The sequence below is a fragment of the Chaetura pelagica genome, unplaced genomic scaffold (genome assembly GCF_000747805.2).
Source record: "Chaetura pelagica isolate M959 unplaced genomic scaffold, ChaPel_1.0 scaffold82, whole genome shotgun sequence".
NCBI classification, from domain to species: Eukaryota; Metazoa; Chordata; class Aves; order Apodiformes; family Apodidae; genus Chaetura; species Chaetura pelagica.
Window position 1 is genome coordinate 2,926,463 of NW_009952990.1, and position 18,146 is coordinate 2,944,608.

The 18,146-nt window shown below is 38.5% G+C and overlaps 1 protein-coding gene across 1 annotated transcript in view; it reads left to right on the forward strand.

The window, feature by feature from the left end:
- Positions 1 to 14,777: 14,777 nt before the first annotated feature.
- The window catches only part of CHODL (chondrolectin), a 74,189-nt gene continuing 70,820 nt past the window's right edge, over positions 14,778 to 18,146 (forward strand). The window contains exon 1 of the mRNA XM_009996511.1: positions 14,778 to 14,922. Within this exon, the coding sequence (XP_009994813.1) occupies positions 14,778 to 14,922 (145 nt within the window). The remainder of the gene's footprint in view (positions 14,923 to 18,146) is intronic.

Consider the following 18,146-nt stretch of genomic DNA (forward strand, 5'->3'; position numbering starts at 1 on the left):
AGGTCTAAACTTCTCCTACAGAGAATGTGGGCCACAGAGAGTGAGGCTACAGCTCTTTTTATGAGCACTGGACCTGGGGACTAGAGCCAAACTCAGACAGATCCATGTTGTCGCAGCTCGGAACAACCTGGCATTGCATAAACCCAGCCACATTTGCTCTCAGCTTTAGACCCTGAATCATGCATGTTCATAGGCCTTTTTTTCAAGTTGAGTATAATTAAAGTAACAACACTGAAATGCATGTAGAAAACTGTGAAAGGTACAAGCAAAACTCTCTTTTAATAATAAATCATAAAGTATGTATTTTCATAAATATATTATTTTCTTTCAAGTTAAACGTGGCCATGGGGAAACAATTACTGATATACAGATATACAGGTACTGTATTTTATTGAAGTGTCATTAGTTTAATTTTGCCAGCTTTTTACCAAGTTTATAGTTCATGTTATTTACAGAGCTGTATTGATTTTGCTGGTTCCTAAAAGGCACTTGGAAGACACAGTAATGGAATGGGGAGCTGCTTTTCCTTGCAGATCAATTAGTGTGAATTTCATGGACTGTATAAAATGGACACATTTACAAAGCTCAGCATATCTTTATGGCTTCTCATGCTGCAGCAGCAGCCCCCAAGCCACTTAGCACTAGCAACATACTTGCTGGAAACACTGACAAAAAAGTAAACCATCAAGTACAGTTTTTTGGCAGCCTCTTATGCAGTCTAGATGAATTAATTCTGCTGATTATAATACCTGCAGTATTTACTTGATGAAATACACACGACCAAAGCTGCTACCATGTATCACCTTTCCAAATGCAGAGCTCATCAGAATGGATGCCCAGGTTTAGCAAATGGCTTAGGTCAGCCACCACTGCAGAAGTGGGATTCATTTTCTTAAACGTTCTTCCTCATTTTCTCCAGCCTTCCATATATTTTGTGCACAAATAGGCAGAATTATTCTTGTGAAATACTAGCTGAGCAGTTTATATCTTTGTTTTCTTTGGTTTACCAGGTTGTTTGACCGGATTGCTTCACACAAGTCTATTACATCTGTAGTTTGTTCAATGAATGCTGATTTCAGTGATCTTTCTGATGACTCTGTGGTACCAACTTGTTACTGATCATTAAGTTTGCACTGTAGTATTTTGGATGCTTGGCTAGATGACGCATGATAACAACTTTGTGACCAAAATTATTAAAAAATGAGGTTTTACAATTGATTTATTGAAATTGAAGGCTGCTGAGCATTGCTGAACATTAATAATGTTTAAACTTTTGGCAATACCATTAGATTTTCTACTGAATTGAATATTTTCAGAAGTTTCTGATTTTCTCAGATTTTTGCACGTAACCAAAAATATAGGACAGATTTTCCTCTTCAATTTAAAGGAAGAAAAATAAAATCCCCAATCCTCAAATTTCTGATTTAGGACAGAAACCATGCTCCCTCATGAAAATTGTGTTTCATTTACCTGCTTCTTTTTTGTGAAGTGATCACACCAAACCGAGATACCCTTCATGTAGCAGGACTTGAGTGTCAGCTCAGTCAATGAGAAAATTGCAATATTTAATAGAAAATTAGAGATAGACAGGGGGTCCAAAACAAAAAGGAAAATGTCAAACAGTAACTGTCAAAACAGATTAAAAAAAAACAAACAGTATTAAGATTTTAATATTTTAACATGTTGACTAAAAAGTCAGCATTTTAATAACACCTTCTATTATTTGAGTAGCTCTGACAGTGTTATTATTTGCATATTTTGTTTTCATAATCTTGTGACTAGCATTTGGCAAATTAGGGGGTTTAATTTTAAGAGTTTGCTGATTATACCTCAGACCTGAGAACAAAATAGAAGATATAAGTCTATTTGTAAACATAGAAGTTTCTTGAAATATAGGCTAAGAGACCTATACGTTGCTGTCATACCTACAGATTTTCTCTGCATTCATTCATATTGGCAATCTTCAGGGGCTTCTTGTGTGGACAGTTAAGCCACATCCATGACCTTGTCAGGACAGGAGAAACCTTCACATCTCACACATATCTTTTATGAGATCAAAACAAAGTAGAACTATCTTATAATCTATTTTTCTAGCATTTTTATGTCTACAAAAGACATTCATAGGTTGATAATTTGTCAAAGTCGTGCTGGATTTATGGGTTTTTTACAGTATTTTAAAATTGCTGGTGTTACATACAGATCTATTTGGTTGCGATGAGAAAGTACTTTTGAAGAGATGATGTCCTGAAAATACGCATTTGTCCCAATTTTATTTACAGAATCACAGAATCATCCCGGTTGGAAAGCACCTTGAAGATCATCAAGTCCAACCATAACCTAATCTACCCATTCAGTGCTTAAATCATGTCCCTAAGTACCACACTTATATTTCTTTGAAACACTTCTGCAGATGGTGACTCCACCACCTCCCTGGGCAGCCTGTTCCAGTGTCCAACCACTCTTTCAGTAAAGAAATTCTTTCCAATACCCAGTCTAAACCTCCCCTGGCAGATGTGTGGCTTTTCAACTTGTCTAAGAAAGAATGCGGAATTGTTGCTAACATACCTCAAACAAATTTCATAGAATTATCATTTTAACAATCATTATCATTCTAACAAGCTTCAACATACAGCTTTTAAAGATAGATCTGCCAAGGGATAGCTCTACCATGTATCTTGTTTGTATAACTGTGATTTTGTGCATTTGACAAAAATTATTTTAAAACCAAATTTATCTTCATCCTATTTAAGGGAATTAATTTTCTTTTCCTTCTTCCTCACCATTATGTAATTTTCACAGTCCATTTTTTTCAAACATTTATCAAGAAATATTCTCAGCCATGATATATATGAACTACACATTTGAGTAATGGTGTGATGGAGAGTATTGAATTAGCAAAATAAAGAAGCTGAGATAATTATTTTTCCTTAGAATTTACCACATCTTAACATTCCTAAAATCAACAGAGTGCATATATTTGCCTTCTGTGATATCCATGATATTGGTCTTTCCCCTTCCTTTGTCTGAGCTGTGCAGTATGCCTGCTAATTTTGGTTCAGAAATAGCTGGCAAATAAACATTCTTGTTCTGAAATTATGTTGATTGGTTTAACATCTGGGGCAAAAATATTTTTTAACCAAACAACCATTGGCTTGATTTTTGCTACTTGACTGCTGAGGTAAATCCTTCAGTATTAAGTAGGAGAGATCATGTGTCTGGTTTCCCTCCAGAAGTTCCAGTGAAACTGATGAGTATCTAATTAATTTCACTGACTTAACAGTCAAGAGTTTAAAAAGACTGGTGATTTTAGTTTTTTAAACCAGCTCTGATACTTTAAAAGGCATCAGGTGTGTCCAATCGAATATGTTCCTATGGAGGGTGGCATTAAATTCTCAGTGAGGTTAGTTTCCTTTAGATTCTTGTATTTCTTCAGAGTGAGCAATATTATGAGCTCTTGTACTGACATTTATTTATTTATTTTTAGGCAAGAAAATGAAACTTTCAAAAGGCCTTTGTTCTTTTGTCCTATGGATTTTTAGCCAACACAGCAGGTGTGTAATGAAAGACCAAAGTAAAATGCTGGAAGTGCAACTGGACAGCATAAAATACGTAATAATACATTTTTATAATCATATTGGAGGACAATCAATGAGTTTCTTATACTGATTTTATTCTTGTCCAAAAGCAATAGCTTCTTTGATAATTACCACAAGGTCACTACACTTAAAAAGCAACAGGCTAGTTCAGGATTTGCTCTGTTTTTTTCTCCTATTCTACTTTCTTATATTGAGTCTGTATGGCTAGAATTCCTAAGAGAACAGGTATGCTTTTTATATCTACTTAAAGTTTCACAATGTTGCATTTTTAAAGAAGATTATTTCAAGTAAGTGGGATAAACATTATTTGAACTTACATTGTAATGAAAATACTTTCCACACATCGGGGCGGGGGAATAGCTAATCTTAAAATTCTGAAAGGGAAAACAAGTGCTTCTTGAGTGGTAAAGGAAACTTCTCGGGTGTTAAAGATGTACCTTGTCCTGGCTGTAGTTGTATGTTAAATCAAATACCTCAGAAGTGGTTCTTCTTTAGAATAAAGTTTAAAATTAAGTTAGTTGGGATACCAATTGCCATCTGATGTCTTGCACCTATTTTTTTCTTTTAATTTTTTTTTTCAAAATGTTCACATGTTGGTGAAATAATTATAGCTAAAAAGGAAAGTCGTTCAGTGAGAAAAGCAAAAAAGAATAATTATTTGTCTTTGAAATTTAGAATAGGAATGTATTATGATACTTACTTCTTCTACTTCATTTCTTCTTAAAATGATTGTGCACTTACCTAATGTTATAGGTAGATCACTAATGCAGTCTTCTTAATTTATGCCTGCTGTCTCCTCTCGTTTTGCATCACAAGATTGTTTAGAAGAACTATAAAATTGATAGCAAGAAGATTGTTTTGTGGTGCTGAGTTCACCCACTCAGAACAGTCTATGGATCCCATTATTTAATTTTGACTAGCACAGAACAGCTGTCAGTCTGAGGTTGACAGCTTAATCTGATGGTTTCAGGTAAACTGCTTCTTAATCTGCAGAAAAAGCCAAACCAACCAACCAACAACCCCCCCCCCCAAAAAAAAGCCAAAACAAAAAAACAACCCACAAAACAAAACAAACAAACAAAAAACCAACAACCCAAGGCGACTTCTTATCTCAATTTATATTGTATTGTTCAGTCTCAGTCTGTTCTACTTGACACAGTCGAGGCTGATTCCTGCTTAGCAACTGCAGAGTAGTCTCTACTGATAAAAACAGAGACATTCTTGATTGGTGAAATGCTTTCTTTCATTTTTATGTATTCAGGAAAATAAATTTCATCCCTTATTTGTAGGTGCTGCTCTTCTCTCAGTGCTTTCATTTGGTTAGAAAGTGTTGGGATACAAACATGCATAGCTTTACCCTTCCCTGGTTATTCTAACACTTCAGCCAACATTTGCAGCCGTATCTTGCTGAAAGCCAGATGAGTCAACCAGTGTATTTCCTGGTGACCCAGGAAGCAAGGAATAAAATGCACACTTCTCACTTCTGTGTTGAGGAATTGCTATATCCCAGGAGAGAGTGTGTACATACATACTCCTTTGGTTTTGTGGCCTTGTTTTCAAGCTTTTGTATGATCTGACTTGTGAACTTCCCTTCTTCTATGACAATACATGTGCTTTTATCCAAAATAATAAACTTGAAAAATTCAAAATACTGTTTTCTGTCTTTCACTCAAACCTCTTATGCCCTCAAAGTGACATTCAAAGTACTTCCAGAGGTCCAAAGCAGCACATATAATGGATTTCATTTTTATATAGAGAAATGAAAGCTGTGTCAATTCCTCCCAGCTCCTAAGCAGAACAGGAAACAATAGGAGCATTAAAAGGTGGAAAGACACATCTGAAGACAACCTCTCTCCTCCAAAGGGTTCTGTCAGGCCAAACTCTCAGAGGCATTGGAGCAAAGCTGCACCCAGATTTTCACTGTCAGACTCTGAACTCAAAGACCTGAACCCAGATTTTCAAAAGCACTCAGTAATTCTGAAAGTGCTAGAAAGGGCTTGGATTTCTGCAAAGTGCTGAGTGCCATTCCTCTGAAAATCAATTGCGTTTCAAGCCAGGCATATAAAACATGAGAACTCCAAATCACTAGTTGGTCTTAAAAAGTCTTGGCTCTGAAGCCTGCCAAGTCAGCATCTTCTTTGCCTACTTGTAAAAGCAGCCAAAGAAAAGAAATAGATGAGCCATCAGCTCTAAGCATAATTTCTACTGATTCAGTTCGCAGTTCATGAGCTAGCTGGAAGGAAAAAAGGGAAGCATATGAAGAGAATGTTTTAGTTCTCATAAGACAATTTCCAAATGCCTTTAAAACAATAAGTAAAACATTTGTTGGAGTAGTTACTCCTATACACTCATAAGAAAGAGGAATTAATTAAATATAAATTACTAAATACATAAAACCAGTATATTAATTAAGTGGTTTCCAGTTGCAGTAAATGATGCATCAGCAATTTTTGTTCATATCTTATTTTGCTGATGACAGCCAGTAATGGGATTTCAGGCTCAGTTCAGGCTCCAAACACTGGGCGCAGCAGGTTGGGAAAAGCAGCCAAGAAATCTTTTGACATTAAAAAGCAGAGCTCTGACACTAATTACGTTAAAAAGTCAAGTTTGCAATTGGAAGTAGATAGTTCAGGCAGCCAAGTGAATGTGGTAAAAACCATAACCCGAGACACTGCAGATTGAGACTCTTACCAGAAACCAGGAACACAATTCCTCCCTTCCTTGGTGCTCCAAGCAGGTGCTCCAAATCAAAACCAGTGTCTAGCTGAGGGGGGTTTGGCAGAAAACTAACTTGCTCAAGCTCACAGTGAACAAGGAAGTGATAGAAGGCTGATGCAAAAAACAAATGAGATGCTTTCCTCTTTGCACATAAGAGCACTCACTGCATCAGCTAAGATTCCTTGTTAACTCTACTTACTGTAGCCAGCCAGAGGATGGTGGATTTCTCCAGTTAGAACTGTAGCTCACCAAACTTCTTTCTCTCTAACACATGATGGAAACACTTTTAAAGATGTTTAAATACATACCTGCCAGAGAAGTTTAGTTTTGGCAAGGAATCTTGCTTTTTGTTTGTTTGTTTGTTTTGTTTGTTTGTTTTGTGTGTGTGTTTTGTTTTGTTTTGTTTTTCCCATACACTTTTTCTGCTTTAATTTGCAGCCCAAGTGAAGCCCTAAAAGATGTTCCTTAATAAACTCACTAGGTGACATTGAACCTAGAAATCAAGTAGAAGTCTTGTCCAGCTGCACCACGAGGATTTGGAGTTACAGAAGCAGACTATAAGCAAACTTCTGATCATGCAGAAATATGTCTGCTCTATTGCCACCCTGCAACCTGGAGACACATAGCTCCCTCAACTTCTGTTTGGGCTTTTAACCTTTCATTTTGTGTCCTGTCTGTCAGAGTTATCTGGGATCCCAGTAAGGAGCTATACAATTTTCTGTGTTTGAGTGCTGACTGAAGGATATTTCCTGAATTTCTTTGTTTGCTTGCTTTCCTATTTCACCAGAATTTAAGATCATAGGAATTTTAGCCAAAATATTCCTCATTTCTCCAAAAGTACAGTTTGGCTGCTTTATACAGGCAGCTGGGTTCACTAGGCAATACAGCCCTGTTCAGACACTTGGGGATGAAATCCACAGCAGCAGCATGACTAAGGAGATATGTAATTCAATTAAAAAATAATGCTTGGAAGTAGGAGTATTTGAACTCCAATTTCATTTGAGGGACATGTGACTTGGAGCTCCTGGGTCGTAAATCTATCTATAGCTGGTGACAGCACTTACAGTGACTACTTTTTGCAAAATATCTTAGTCATTGGCACATCTGTTCCTTTGCCAGAGGTTAATTCAGACCTACAGATTTCAGAGGAGAATTCTAGACAATACCAAAACAGAAGCTCTATAGGGTCACTCCATGGTTCAAACAGCTCTCGGGAGGTGGCACACACCTGGGTTCTGGCAGTCACTACTTTGCTTGGGTGAGATGTTTTTACTGAAAAAGTAAGTTTTTTAATATTGCCCAGGCATGTCTATAAGACCAGTGTAAAACCTAAATTCTGTAGTTCCCTTGGTTCCCCAATGGCTTATCTAACAATGGTCACAGTAAGTTTTATTCCTTTCTGCTGAGTGACTGCTTCTTAAAGTAATTCAGACTCTGGAAATCTAGACTCACTGACTTAATAGCTTTCTCTCTCTCTGCTCTCTATAATCTGACATGTGCCAGAAGCTCCTCAATTAAATATAAAAACTGAACTATATAACCATTTTGAAACAACAAGGCACATTTTACATGGGTAGGAAGACCAGTTTGCTTCAATCGTAAACAGAAATTTTATTTTCAACTCACAGATCTGATTTTATATAACACAATTTGGGAAAGAAAGGGCAACAATTTCTGTACTTCCTAAAAAAATCCAACAGTTTCAAAACTTGTTCTTTCTCTAAAAGAAAAAATGACTGCACATCTGTAGTTATCATTTAATGGGATTATATATATATATATATATATAAATTGTTAACAAAACTAGTTCTGTCCTCACAATATGGATAAAATACATGAGAAAATGTTTGCAATCAGCTTTCTCGGGATCAGAAATTATGAACAGCAAGTTAATGACCCGCAGAAGCACGTGAAAGAGTTACCATGATGCAATCCAAACTCATTGCACATGCCAATCCCTTTACCAGGACAGTCTGGGGTCTGCTGGAACATATCCTGTAGGTGACCACCTGCTCTGCATGCCACACCTGCTGGGGCATGAGGCTGTGTGTGGAGTCTCAGAACAGGTGGCACAAACCTGAACATTGGTCACATTCCAAGTTTACTTCCAATCATGCAGCAACTGCAACAGCAGGTGAGGAAAGTGTGATTGCCCTGAAGAAAGAGCCTGGGTACCTGTACACTGTTGTGGTTTATCTGTCACCTTAAAAAGTCCACAAGACCTCAGGCTTTAAAGTAGCCAGTGACACTGGAACAGCCACTTTGGAGCTCTCACCCCACACGTGGCATGACTTTTTGAAGAGCTACAGTTGCCTGCTCAGTGTATCACATCGGACTCTCACCTAGTTTTCATCCTCTAGTTGAAGAAGTTGCTCAGTAAGAGACTGCTAGGGATATATTGATATATTGGCCTCCTGCTTTCCCCTGCACCTTCCAGGAAGATGAGAAATACATTTGTGGTTCATGGAAAAACCTACCATCTAGTATGAATTAGAACCTTTTTATACAAACAAATTCTCTAAATTGCAGTTTTGTTAATTTATCTGTAAATGCATTAAAGTATTCAACCTGCTGGTAGAAATAAGAGTATAACAGCTGATGCAACTAAAATACCTGCTGCCATGACCATGATCAGGCAACACTTTTCTGCATATTTTTCTGCCATATGAGGGGGGAATAATGAAGCACAGCTTCTGCTAACATCACAACTGATTAGAAATGAGACTACAGTTAGTGTGGCAGTCCTCCTTTCCTGAGGGGAAACTGGCTCTAAAGGACTCTAAAAGGAATTCTGGGAATAGGCCAAAGATATGTAAAGATAATATATCATGTGAGAAGAAAGTGGCTGTCTTCCCAACACATTCATTACACTATTCTGTCTTATTCAGAAAAGGTGAAGATACTTGTCCATCTCTAATCAAAACCATACCTCTCACTGGCTTGAACAGATTTGATTATATTTAGAATTTCTGTATGGAGCCCACATTGCCTTTCTTCAGACTGCCTTGAACGCCATCTCTTATACCAATAAGCAACAGGTCAATTGAAAGCACAGGGGACATGATAGACCTCTTTGTATAGTGTGTCTGGCAGGGCTCCAAGTGAATCATACACTAAAAATGATAGTGCTTTGTTCTCAGGAGTCTGTGACCACAAAGCTCCTCGAGAGAGGAAGAACATTATCAGTTTAACAAGTGATACTTATCTCTGATGAGGCTGCTCCTAGAATTTTTAGGTCACATTTTCAAATGCTTTTCCTTTCAAATGAAGCACAAAGTATTAAAACACACATCAAAGAGTCGATTTGTTTCATCCCTCACTTTAAACAATGTGCAAATTCTGGTCCCTTTTTCTGAAATTCCTGTGTTTCTGGCCTGATTCATATCTACTTTTTACTTGCTCAGTTGATTTTTTTTGCCATTGAGACTCAATAAAGAAATAAAATTTAATTGACCACTAACACCCTCAGAGGGGTTGTCATTGGTATAAAGTGAAATGGTTTTCCAGAGGACAGGAGGGGAGGGGAGGGGAGGGGGAAGGGAAGAGAAGGAGAAGGAGAAGGAGAAGGAGAAGGAGGAGAAGGAGAAGGGGAAAGGGAAGGGGAAGGGGAAGGAGAAGGGGAAAGTACAATGAGCATGACCATCCCTGCTGGGCAAAATGAGCTAGGATCAGGGATAGTTGTTTTAATGCTGTAAAAACAAGACATCAGCTGATTTCAGTCCTTTTACTAATGAAGGTATGCCAAGGAGTTCACAGATAAATATATGTGTGAGTTCTCCAACAGGATATTGATTGACACTGCTTAACTGGTCCCAGGTTGTAGTAAAGCAGAAGGAGAAGCTACATCATGCAGAGGTGTACATCAGTAGGTGCTTCCTTTTCCATTCTTCCTGTCTCTGAATGACAAAGCAAAAAAACTAGTGGACTGAGGAATCATCAGTGAAAACTCAGTGCCTTAGAATCTACTTTTACTGCATTCCATTTGTTTCCTCTCTTGGGAAATCTAAGTCAGTGGCAGAGGTGAGAATCCTCCAGGAGGTGGGAGAGCCTGAAGTATCTTAACTCCTCCTGCAGGCAACATTTTCCAGCCAATTATCCATTACAGTATCACAGTATCAGAGCATCATTCTGGTTGGAAAAACCTTCAAGATCATAAAGTCCAACTGCTACCTTAACTCTGCCATGTCCACCACTAAACCCTGTCCCCTGGCACTACATCTATCTTTTTTAGATGTCTCCATGGATGGTGGCTCAACCACCTCCTCGGACAGCCTAGATCACCAAGTCCAACTCCTGCCCCAGAACAGGACAAACCCAAAGTTCCCACCATGTCCCTGAGGGTGCTGTCTAAACGTTTCTTGAATATTGTCAATCTCATTGCCATTATTGCTTCCCTGGGGAGCCTATTCCAGTGCTCCACCACCCTCTGGGTGAAGAATCTCTTCCTAATGTCCAACCTAAACCTCCCCCTGCACATCTTCCTACCATTCCCCCCGGTCCTATCATTGGTCACCAGAGAGGAGATGCCAGTACATACTCCTACTCCTCCTTCTTCCCTAATGAGGAAGCAGTAAGCTGTGATGAGGTGTGATGTGTCCCTTCAGCCTCCTCTCTTCCAGGTTGAATAGACCACGTGCCTTTAGCCACTCCTCACGGCTTCTCCTCTACACACCCTTCACCAACCTTGTGGCTTTCCTCTGGACACTTCCTAGTAGCTTTATATCCTTTTTATACTGTGGTGCCCAAAACTGCACACAGTACTCAAGATGGGGCCACGCCAGTGCAGTCGAGTGGGACAATCACCTCCCTCGACAGGCTGGCTGTGCTGTGCTTGATGCAGCCCAGGACTCAGTTGCTCTCCTTGCTGCCAGGACACACTGTTGGCTCGTGTTCAACTTGTCATCAACCAGAACCCCCAGATCCCTCTCTGCAGGGCTGCTCTCCAGCCTCTCGCTCCCCAGACTGTGTGTACATCCGGGGTTACTGTGTCCCAGGTGCAAAATCCAGCATTTCCCTTTTTAAACTTGATGTGATCGGTGATTGCCCAGCTCTCTGATTTGTTCAGATCCTTCTGCAGGGCCTCTCTGCCCTGGAGAGTGTCAACCACTCCTCCCAATTTCATGTCGTCCATGAATTTAATAAGCAGGCCTTCAAGTCCTGCATCTAAGTCATTTATGAATATATTAAGGAGTACTGGCCCTAAGATGTATCTCTGTGGAACCCCGCTACTGACAGGTTACCAGCCTGATGTGACCCCATTTACTAGGACCCTTGGAGCTTGACCCATCAGCCAATTTCTTACCCAATGCCTTATGTGCTTGTCTAGCTGGATGCTAGACATTTTGTTTAGAAGAATATAGTGATAGATAGTATTAAAGGCCTTTCTGAAATCTAGAAAGATTGCATCTACTGGCTTCCCTTGGTCAACTAGGTGGGTAACCTTGTCATAGAAAGAAATGAAGTTAGTCAAGCAGGACGTTCCCCTAATGAACCCATGTTGGCTGGGACCAATGAATGTGTTGTCTTTTAGGTGTTTTTCAGTAGCTCCCAGAATAACCTTCTCCATAATTGTACCAGATTTTGATGAGCCTTCCCTCTGCTCTACTTATGTCTGTCTTCAGGACTGGAAATCATTGGCAGTGTATGCAGCTTTGGCCAGTCCTGTATTTTTTGAGAAGTCACTTGCTAAATATTCCCCTGTACCTGTAATATTCTCTCATACAGAATAGAATGTGGATTACATCCAATAGCCTATATATTCATTGTAGTTTAATGATAGCTTACCCTCAGCATAACTCTGGGCATTTATTTGGTATGTATCTACGACTTTATTTTTAGCCTGTACAAGGAATTAGGACTTTGTGAGCTAGCAGAGCAGCAGATAAATGTGATCTATCAAAATAATAGTGAAAAAAACTATTGACAACTTACAGGAGCCTTCAGACATGATTGTTCCAAATGAGAAACCAAATTGATTTATAACATTTAGATAATTATATCCATCTGCTCCCATGACTGTCATCTATTTCACTATGCAACATCATGCTGAAGGTCATGGTAAGCTTTGCCATAATCAAAATACATTGTATTAATTACACAGAAGTTATAAATACACCGCTGTTTTTCATAAGTTTCCATGAATCACCAGTCCACCACACTGCACACAAAATGATCTCTTATCTTCCTTTCTCAGAGAAGGAACCCACAATACTTTATATCATATTCTGGACTTCATATTAACCTATTTTTTTTCAAGTGACTTGCCTGGGTTGTATCAATTCTAGCATTTCCCATGTTTGTTATTCATAGTAAGATCCAAACTTTGGCACCGACTAAAATGGAAGCTAGAATCTGAAATCTGAAGCATCCTAATCTAGTACTGATTAATAACATCTCCACACATATAACCTAGGATATGACAGAGTCATGCTCTTGCTCTTTTATTTGAAAGAGCAGAGCCCAGTACATAACCAAAGGTTACAGGAGGTCTCCAAAAGCACTGCCTCAAGTAAAGGAAAGCAAAACCAGCGAGGACCAAAAAGCTTGAGTACAGGTAGGATAGAGCACATCTTTGAAAATTCACATGGGATTGCCAGCCCCTAAAATTAATTTTACAGTGAAGATATGACTATAACTTTTCAACAAGACTTACAGTCTTCCAGAGTCAAAGATCCAGGATTAAGAATTCAGTGGGTCTGAGTAAAGGTCTGTGTTGTTCAGTGTCCTATTAGAGAACTGTAACCTTAAGTAGAGTCCTGGAGAAGACAGAAGGTCACATATATGTGATATTTCTCCCTAACATTTCTAGAGCATCTCCAGCTAGCTCAGGAAATCCCTGTATTTCTAAGTACTTTTCACAGTTTCTCTATGTTTTCAGTAGGTTTCTTTTCTGTGATTTGCCTCTTTTCTTCTTGAAACCACCCACAATTTTAAAAAGCACATTCATCTTTGAAAAGGACATCCACAAATATATTACTTGCTGCACCAAGATTTATCTCTTTGCTTTTTGAACCACATACCGTTTAGTTTCATAAACAGTCTCACACTAAAAATGGGTTCATAGCAATGCTCTTATACTTGACACCTGATTACGTTTTCTAAATATGACGTGGTTAATTTATAATATTAAATTTTGTTCTTGCATGTTATAAAAATTGTTGTATGACATAAGTTAGTTAAAAAATATTTTTAAAGTACCTCCCCTCCGGTTGGTTTTGTTGTACTTTGGGTTTTTTTTACAGTCTTAATTCCTGTGTTTCTTAGACAGCTGTAAGCAGATATGAACACCTGAAAACAGAGAGCTTTGATCCTTAGAGTCCCAAACACTAAGTAGTTAATGTAATTGCTCCACAAGAATCATATTTCAGTCACCTATGTGACTTATCCTGCTTTTTTTAAAGACTTGAATGATTTGAATATACTATTGGCTGAACTTTAAACTGATCGGCTTGTGGAGTACATGTGTATATGGGGAAAAATTATACATTGGAATAATATGACTGAAAGGGAAGGAGTGAAACTGTACTGATTTACATATGATGAATACCTGATTTATGCACAGTACTTGGATCAAAATCTGCTTTGATTTCCAGCCCAGATAGGAAACTGATTTGCATCACTTTAACATAAGTTGGAATTTGACTCTATTTGTTTTCGGCTGGAAAACTTCAACAGTCATTCACCACAAGGCCGCACTACACACGCTTACTAACGCTGTTGCAAAATGTTTTTTAAATGCTAAAAATAAAAAAGCTACTATTTTACCCCCATTTTGCGCTCATGTAAAAGATTCCATAACACAAAGTACACCCATGAATTTAGCCCTTTCAGCTGACTTTCTTTTGTTTTATTTTACTGCACTATTTCTTTAATAAAACCCAGGATTTTAGTAAATGCAATATGCTGTGAGAATGTTTTCAGATTCTAACATTGTAGCAGACGTTAAAATGAATATTTTAAAAATCAGTAAAATTATATTAAACAGCATCCTCTGTGATGCAACATTTGATGTGAAACTGTAACCATTAGTATTCCAGATTTAGATTGTTATAGTCAAGAGTTCATAGTTCATTAGTGATCTTTTTTGAGGCAACAATGACTTTTTAAACCTACAGATGTATGTACAATGTAGACCTGATATTTTGTTAAAATTTCTGGATTCAGATGAATAACTATTAGAATAACAAATCCCCATCTTCTTGGATCCTGATTTATGGGCATCGACTGGCTAAAACTCTCTCTCTCTTAGATACAAAATAAAACAAGCTAGGCATTACCAGTTTTCCACGAAACCACATCTGCTTTCTTCCATTTACTTAGTCTCTACAAAGTAGCGAAAAGTCATTGGAATTAACAGGCATGGTACTGCCAGCTGAAAATGACAGTACACAGTGTTGTTACCATGGTTTTAGAGAAAAATAGATGGTCTTGTGCATGCAGGTCCCCATCTGCCCGGCAGACAAAATGGACCGTGTGGCCTTCGTCCACGAAGATCTGCTGAGGTTTGCGGTCCTGTATCCGTGCTCGGCGGCAGGTGAAGTAGTTGGGCAGGAGGACGTCGGGGAAGTCTTTGAATTCCTTGCCCTGGACAAACTCGGGGGTGGAGCAGGTGGGCTGCTGCTTGTTGAAGCTGAGCACTGGTGATATGGGTCACGCTTTCAAGTCATATTTTCTAGAAACTTAGCGAAAGTAAAGTGAAACCAGACGAGTTAGTCTCTAAGCTCCTGATCTTTCAATAAACTATCAATGTCAGAAGGCTAAAGATAAAACAATGAGGTTAATCACATTGCCAATATTAAGCATTATAACTCAGCAGGCAATCAAAGCAGAAGTCCCACAGATGAAGAATATAGCCTTCTCTCTCTCTTCCCCTAGTACAACTTACAGCAGTATTTTTGAGTCTGGGAACTCTAGCATACATCTATCTTCCTTACCTTCCACAAACAAAAAACAAATAAATAAATACATTCCTGGCTTTAGAAGAGACCTTCCCTTGGATACCATTTCTTCCTCTTTGCAAAGACTATTTCCATTCATATCTATTTTAATCTCTCTACTGTCCGGGATACTAGTGATCCTTTGGGGAAAGATCACTCTGTACTAACGTGTTGCAGGAAACCTCTCGGAATCTGGTCCTCAGAATTGTCTTCTGTGAGAACTGGGATGAGATGGATGTTGGAAGTCCTGTGTTCCTAAAACATAATGATAGGACTAGGACTCCCAGCCAAAGCTTCGGCAACATCCTTACAATAATCACTCCATAAATGCTTAAAAATTGTATTTATATTCTCTGGGATTCCACAGTCTTTCTTCGTACTCCCTCCTTTTCTGCATTTCCCCTTTTGTTTTGTTACCTGCTTCACTCTGCGCTGTAGTAGCTTCTCTCCCAAAACATCAGTCACTCCTCTCAGGGAGGAGCAATCATCAGCTTCCTCTGAGAGGTATCATCTCAGTCAGTGCACAAGGAAGGGACTACAGGAAGGAGGCGGAGTTCCCCCTGTTCCAAATCAGTCCCTTTCATGTAACACGCAGCAAGAAAAGGAACAACACAGACTCTGTCCAACACAGATGTATACCTCTGCAGTTCCAAGTGATATTCCTTGCCTGTCCTCTCTGCTGAGACCTTTGCACAAAGAGTAGTTATTTTAAATACAGATTCATCAATATTTATCAGCTAAGCTACTGCCAAAGCAAACCTCGAAAAAAGTTTAGCCAGATGCTCCAATTGCTTTATGTTAGCAGTGAGCTCAAACACACAGCTGTTCAAAAACTAAAAGGCATTTTATGCGAGGCTATGGTTTAGGCAGCACTATCTTAAGGGACTTCTAAGATAATGAGAAGCATGATTTGTGTGCATAACACAAATTGCACAGATAACACAGAAACCTATTAGGAAGTAACAAAAGCTTGGACACACATAGCCAACAATGCTGTAAAAGGTGAGTAACAGGGACCACAGTATAAACATTTAGAATGGGGAGAGGTGACTTCATAAAGAGAAGAAAAATTACAAATCAATTAGCAGTTATTCTATAATCTGTTTGAAGATGTACCAAAATGGGATAAAATTTCTTTTTTTCATTTTCAGCTAGCAAGGTTTTATTTCAGTCTCATGCAACATGGTGTGGTAATTAGGTTGAAGTAGAGACAGGCACATGTAGCTGGCAGAAACAGATTATTTGTTTGGAAGATGCATTCGCAAAATCAATATGAATCCATTTGGGAAAGTGGAGTAATCTAGACAAATATCCACTATCCTCATTTAATTTCTGTCAGTTTTCTGAAAACAGTGTGGAAAGAATTGGAAAAGCAATGTACTCGAAACACCTACATTTAAGAATTTGCCAGACAAAAGATTGCAGTTATTATCAAGCAAATTTTTGTCTGGGTTCAATGAATCCTTTCTCTTATACCAAGAAAGAATTTCAAGCAGTATAAGCAAAAAAACTTAATGTGGAATCCTGTCATAAACCTTTTGATGAATTAAACTTTATTCTTTAAACTTAGATAATATTCTTTTAACTTCAGTTTTCTGTTGGAGGATATCTGATTTCAAGTCTGATACCTAGTTCATCCTAGAAGTTTTCAGAACAGTGAGATATATAAAAAGATGTTTGCAAGAGCCCACACATTTACAAATGCAAATTAGCATTGGCAAAGCTTCAGGTGGAATATATAAATATGCTCTTTCACTAGGTACGTTGCTGGCCATTAGACTGAGGTGCAACCTCATATTCTGTAGGGCACTGCTATAAAGGCACAGCTTTACAATCATAAACAAAAAAAATCTGTGTATTGGCAAGCTGGTAAAAAATTTGGTGATGTGAGGCATGGACACACAGTTGGGCTTGTGTGAAGTCAGCCTGATCATACAAAACATGGAGCTGCATCATCTGCAGGAGTACTGACACTTAGTGCACTACAATAAAGCCTGCTAACCAATCAGTTAATCTATTAGATTTTTTTAAAGAAAACTAAATCAGCAGAGTGAGCTCAAATTAACTATAGTGCTTTACAGCATGTGGTCACAGTACTTTGATCCTGGCTGGAAGCCCTCAGATCGTATTTATTGTATGTCAAGCCATGTCTTAACTCTGGTGTTTCACAATAACCTATCTTCAGCTGAGAAGTTAGCTTAGGAAGTCCATATTTTGTCAGCTCTACCCTTTGCTTCTTATCCTTTTGCCTTCCATGGTTGTGCTCCAAGACATTGAGTGGCCATCATATAAATACAGCTAGTGAAGTGACTGGACCACTGAACTAAAAGTAACCTGTCCTGCTAAGTCAGTTATTTTTCACAGAGATCTGTGAGGCAGTTCACTTTGTAGACCTTAACAGCTATAGTAAGACAACCCACACCACAGAGGGCAACTGGGCAAACAGACAGAGTACCTTTCTCACTTTGCCCACAGAAGACATTTAATGTTTTGACAGTCAGTGCCTACTTCCTAGCAGAATACAGCAATAAACAGCCACAGTGATAAAGCAGAGTTCCAGCTTGAGGATTCCAGGACTACAGGAGAGCTCACTTCTTTATAGCCTTAAGTCACCCACCTGGTTGCACTGCTGTTTAGTTTTCGGTATTTCAAGGAATTCTTTTGGCTTTGTAGGCAGATTATCCTGTTAAGGTTGATTTGGGATAAGAGGAATCCATGAGGAATAATGCAAAGGCTCAGGAACTCCCCATTATACAAGTATGCATCTTATCTTTTTCCTTGTAACAGCATAATCTTCTTGATCTGTTTTTACATTCCCTAACCAAGTAGATGTCAGATATATATATATACTTTTTTTTTTTTTTTTTTTTTCCTGGATATTTAAAACTAGGCATGG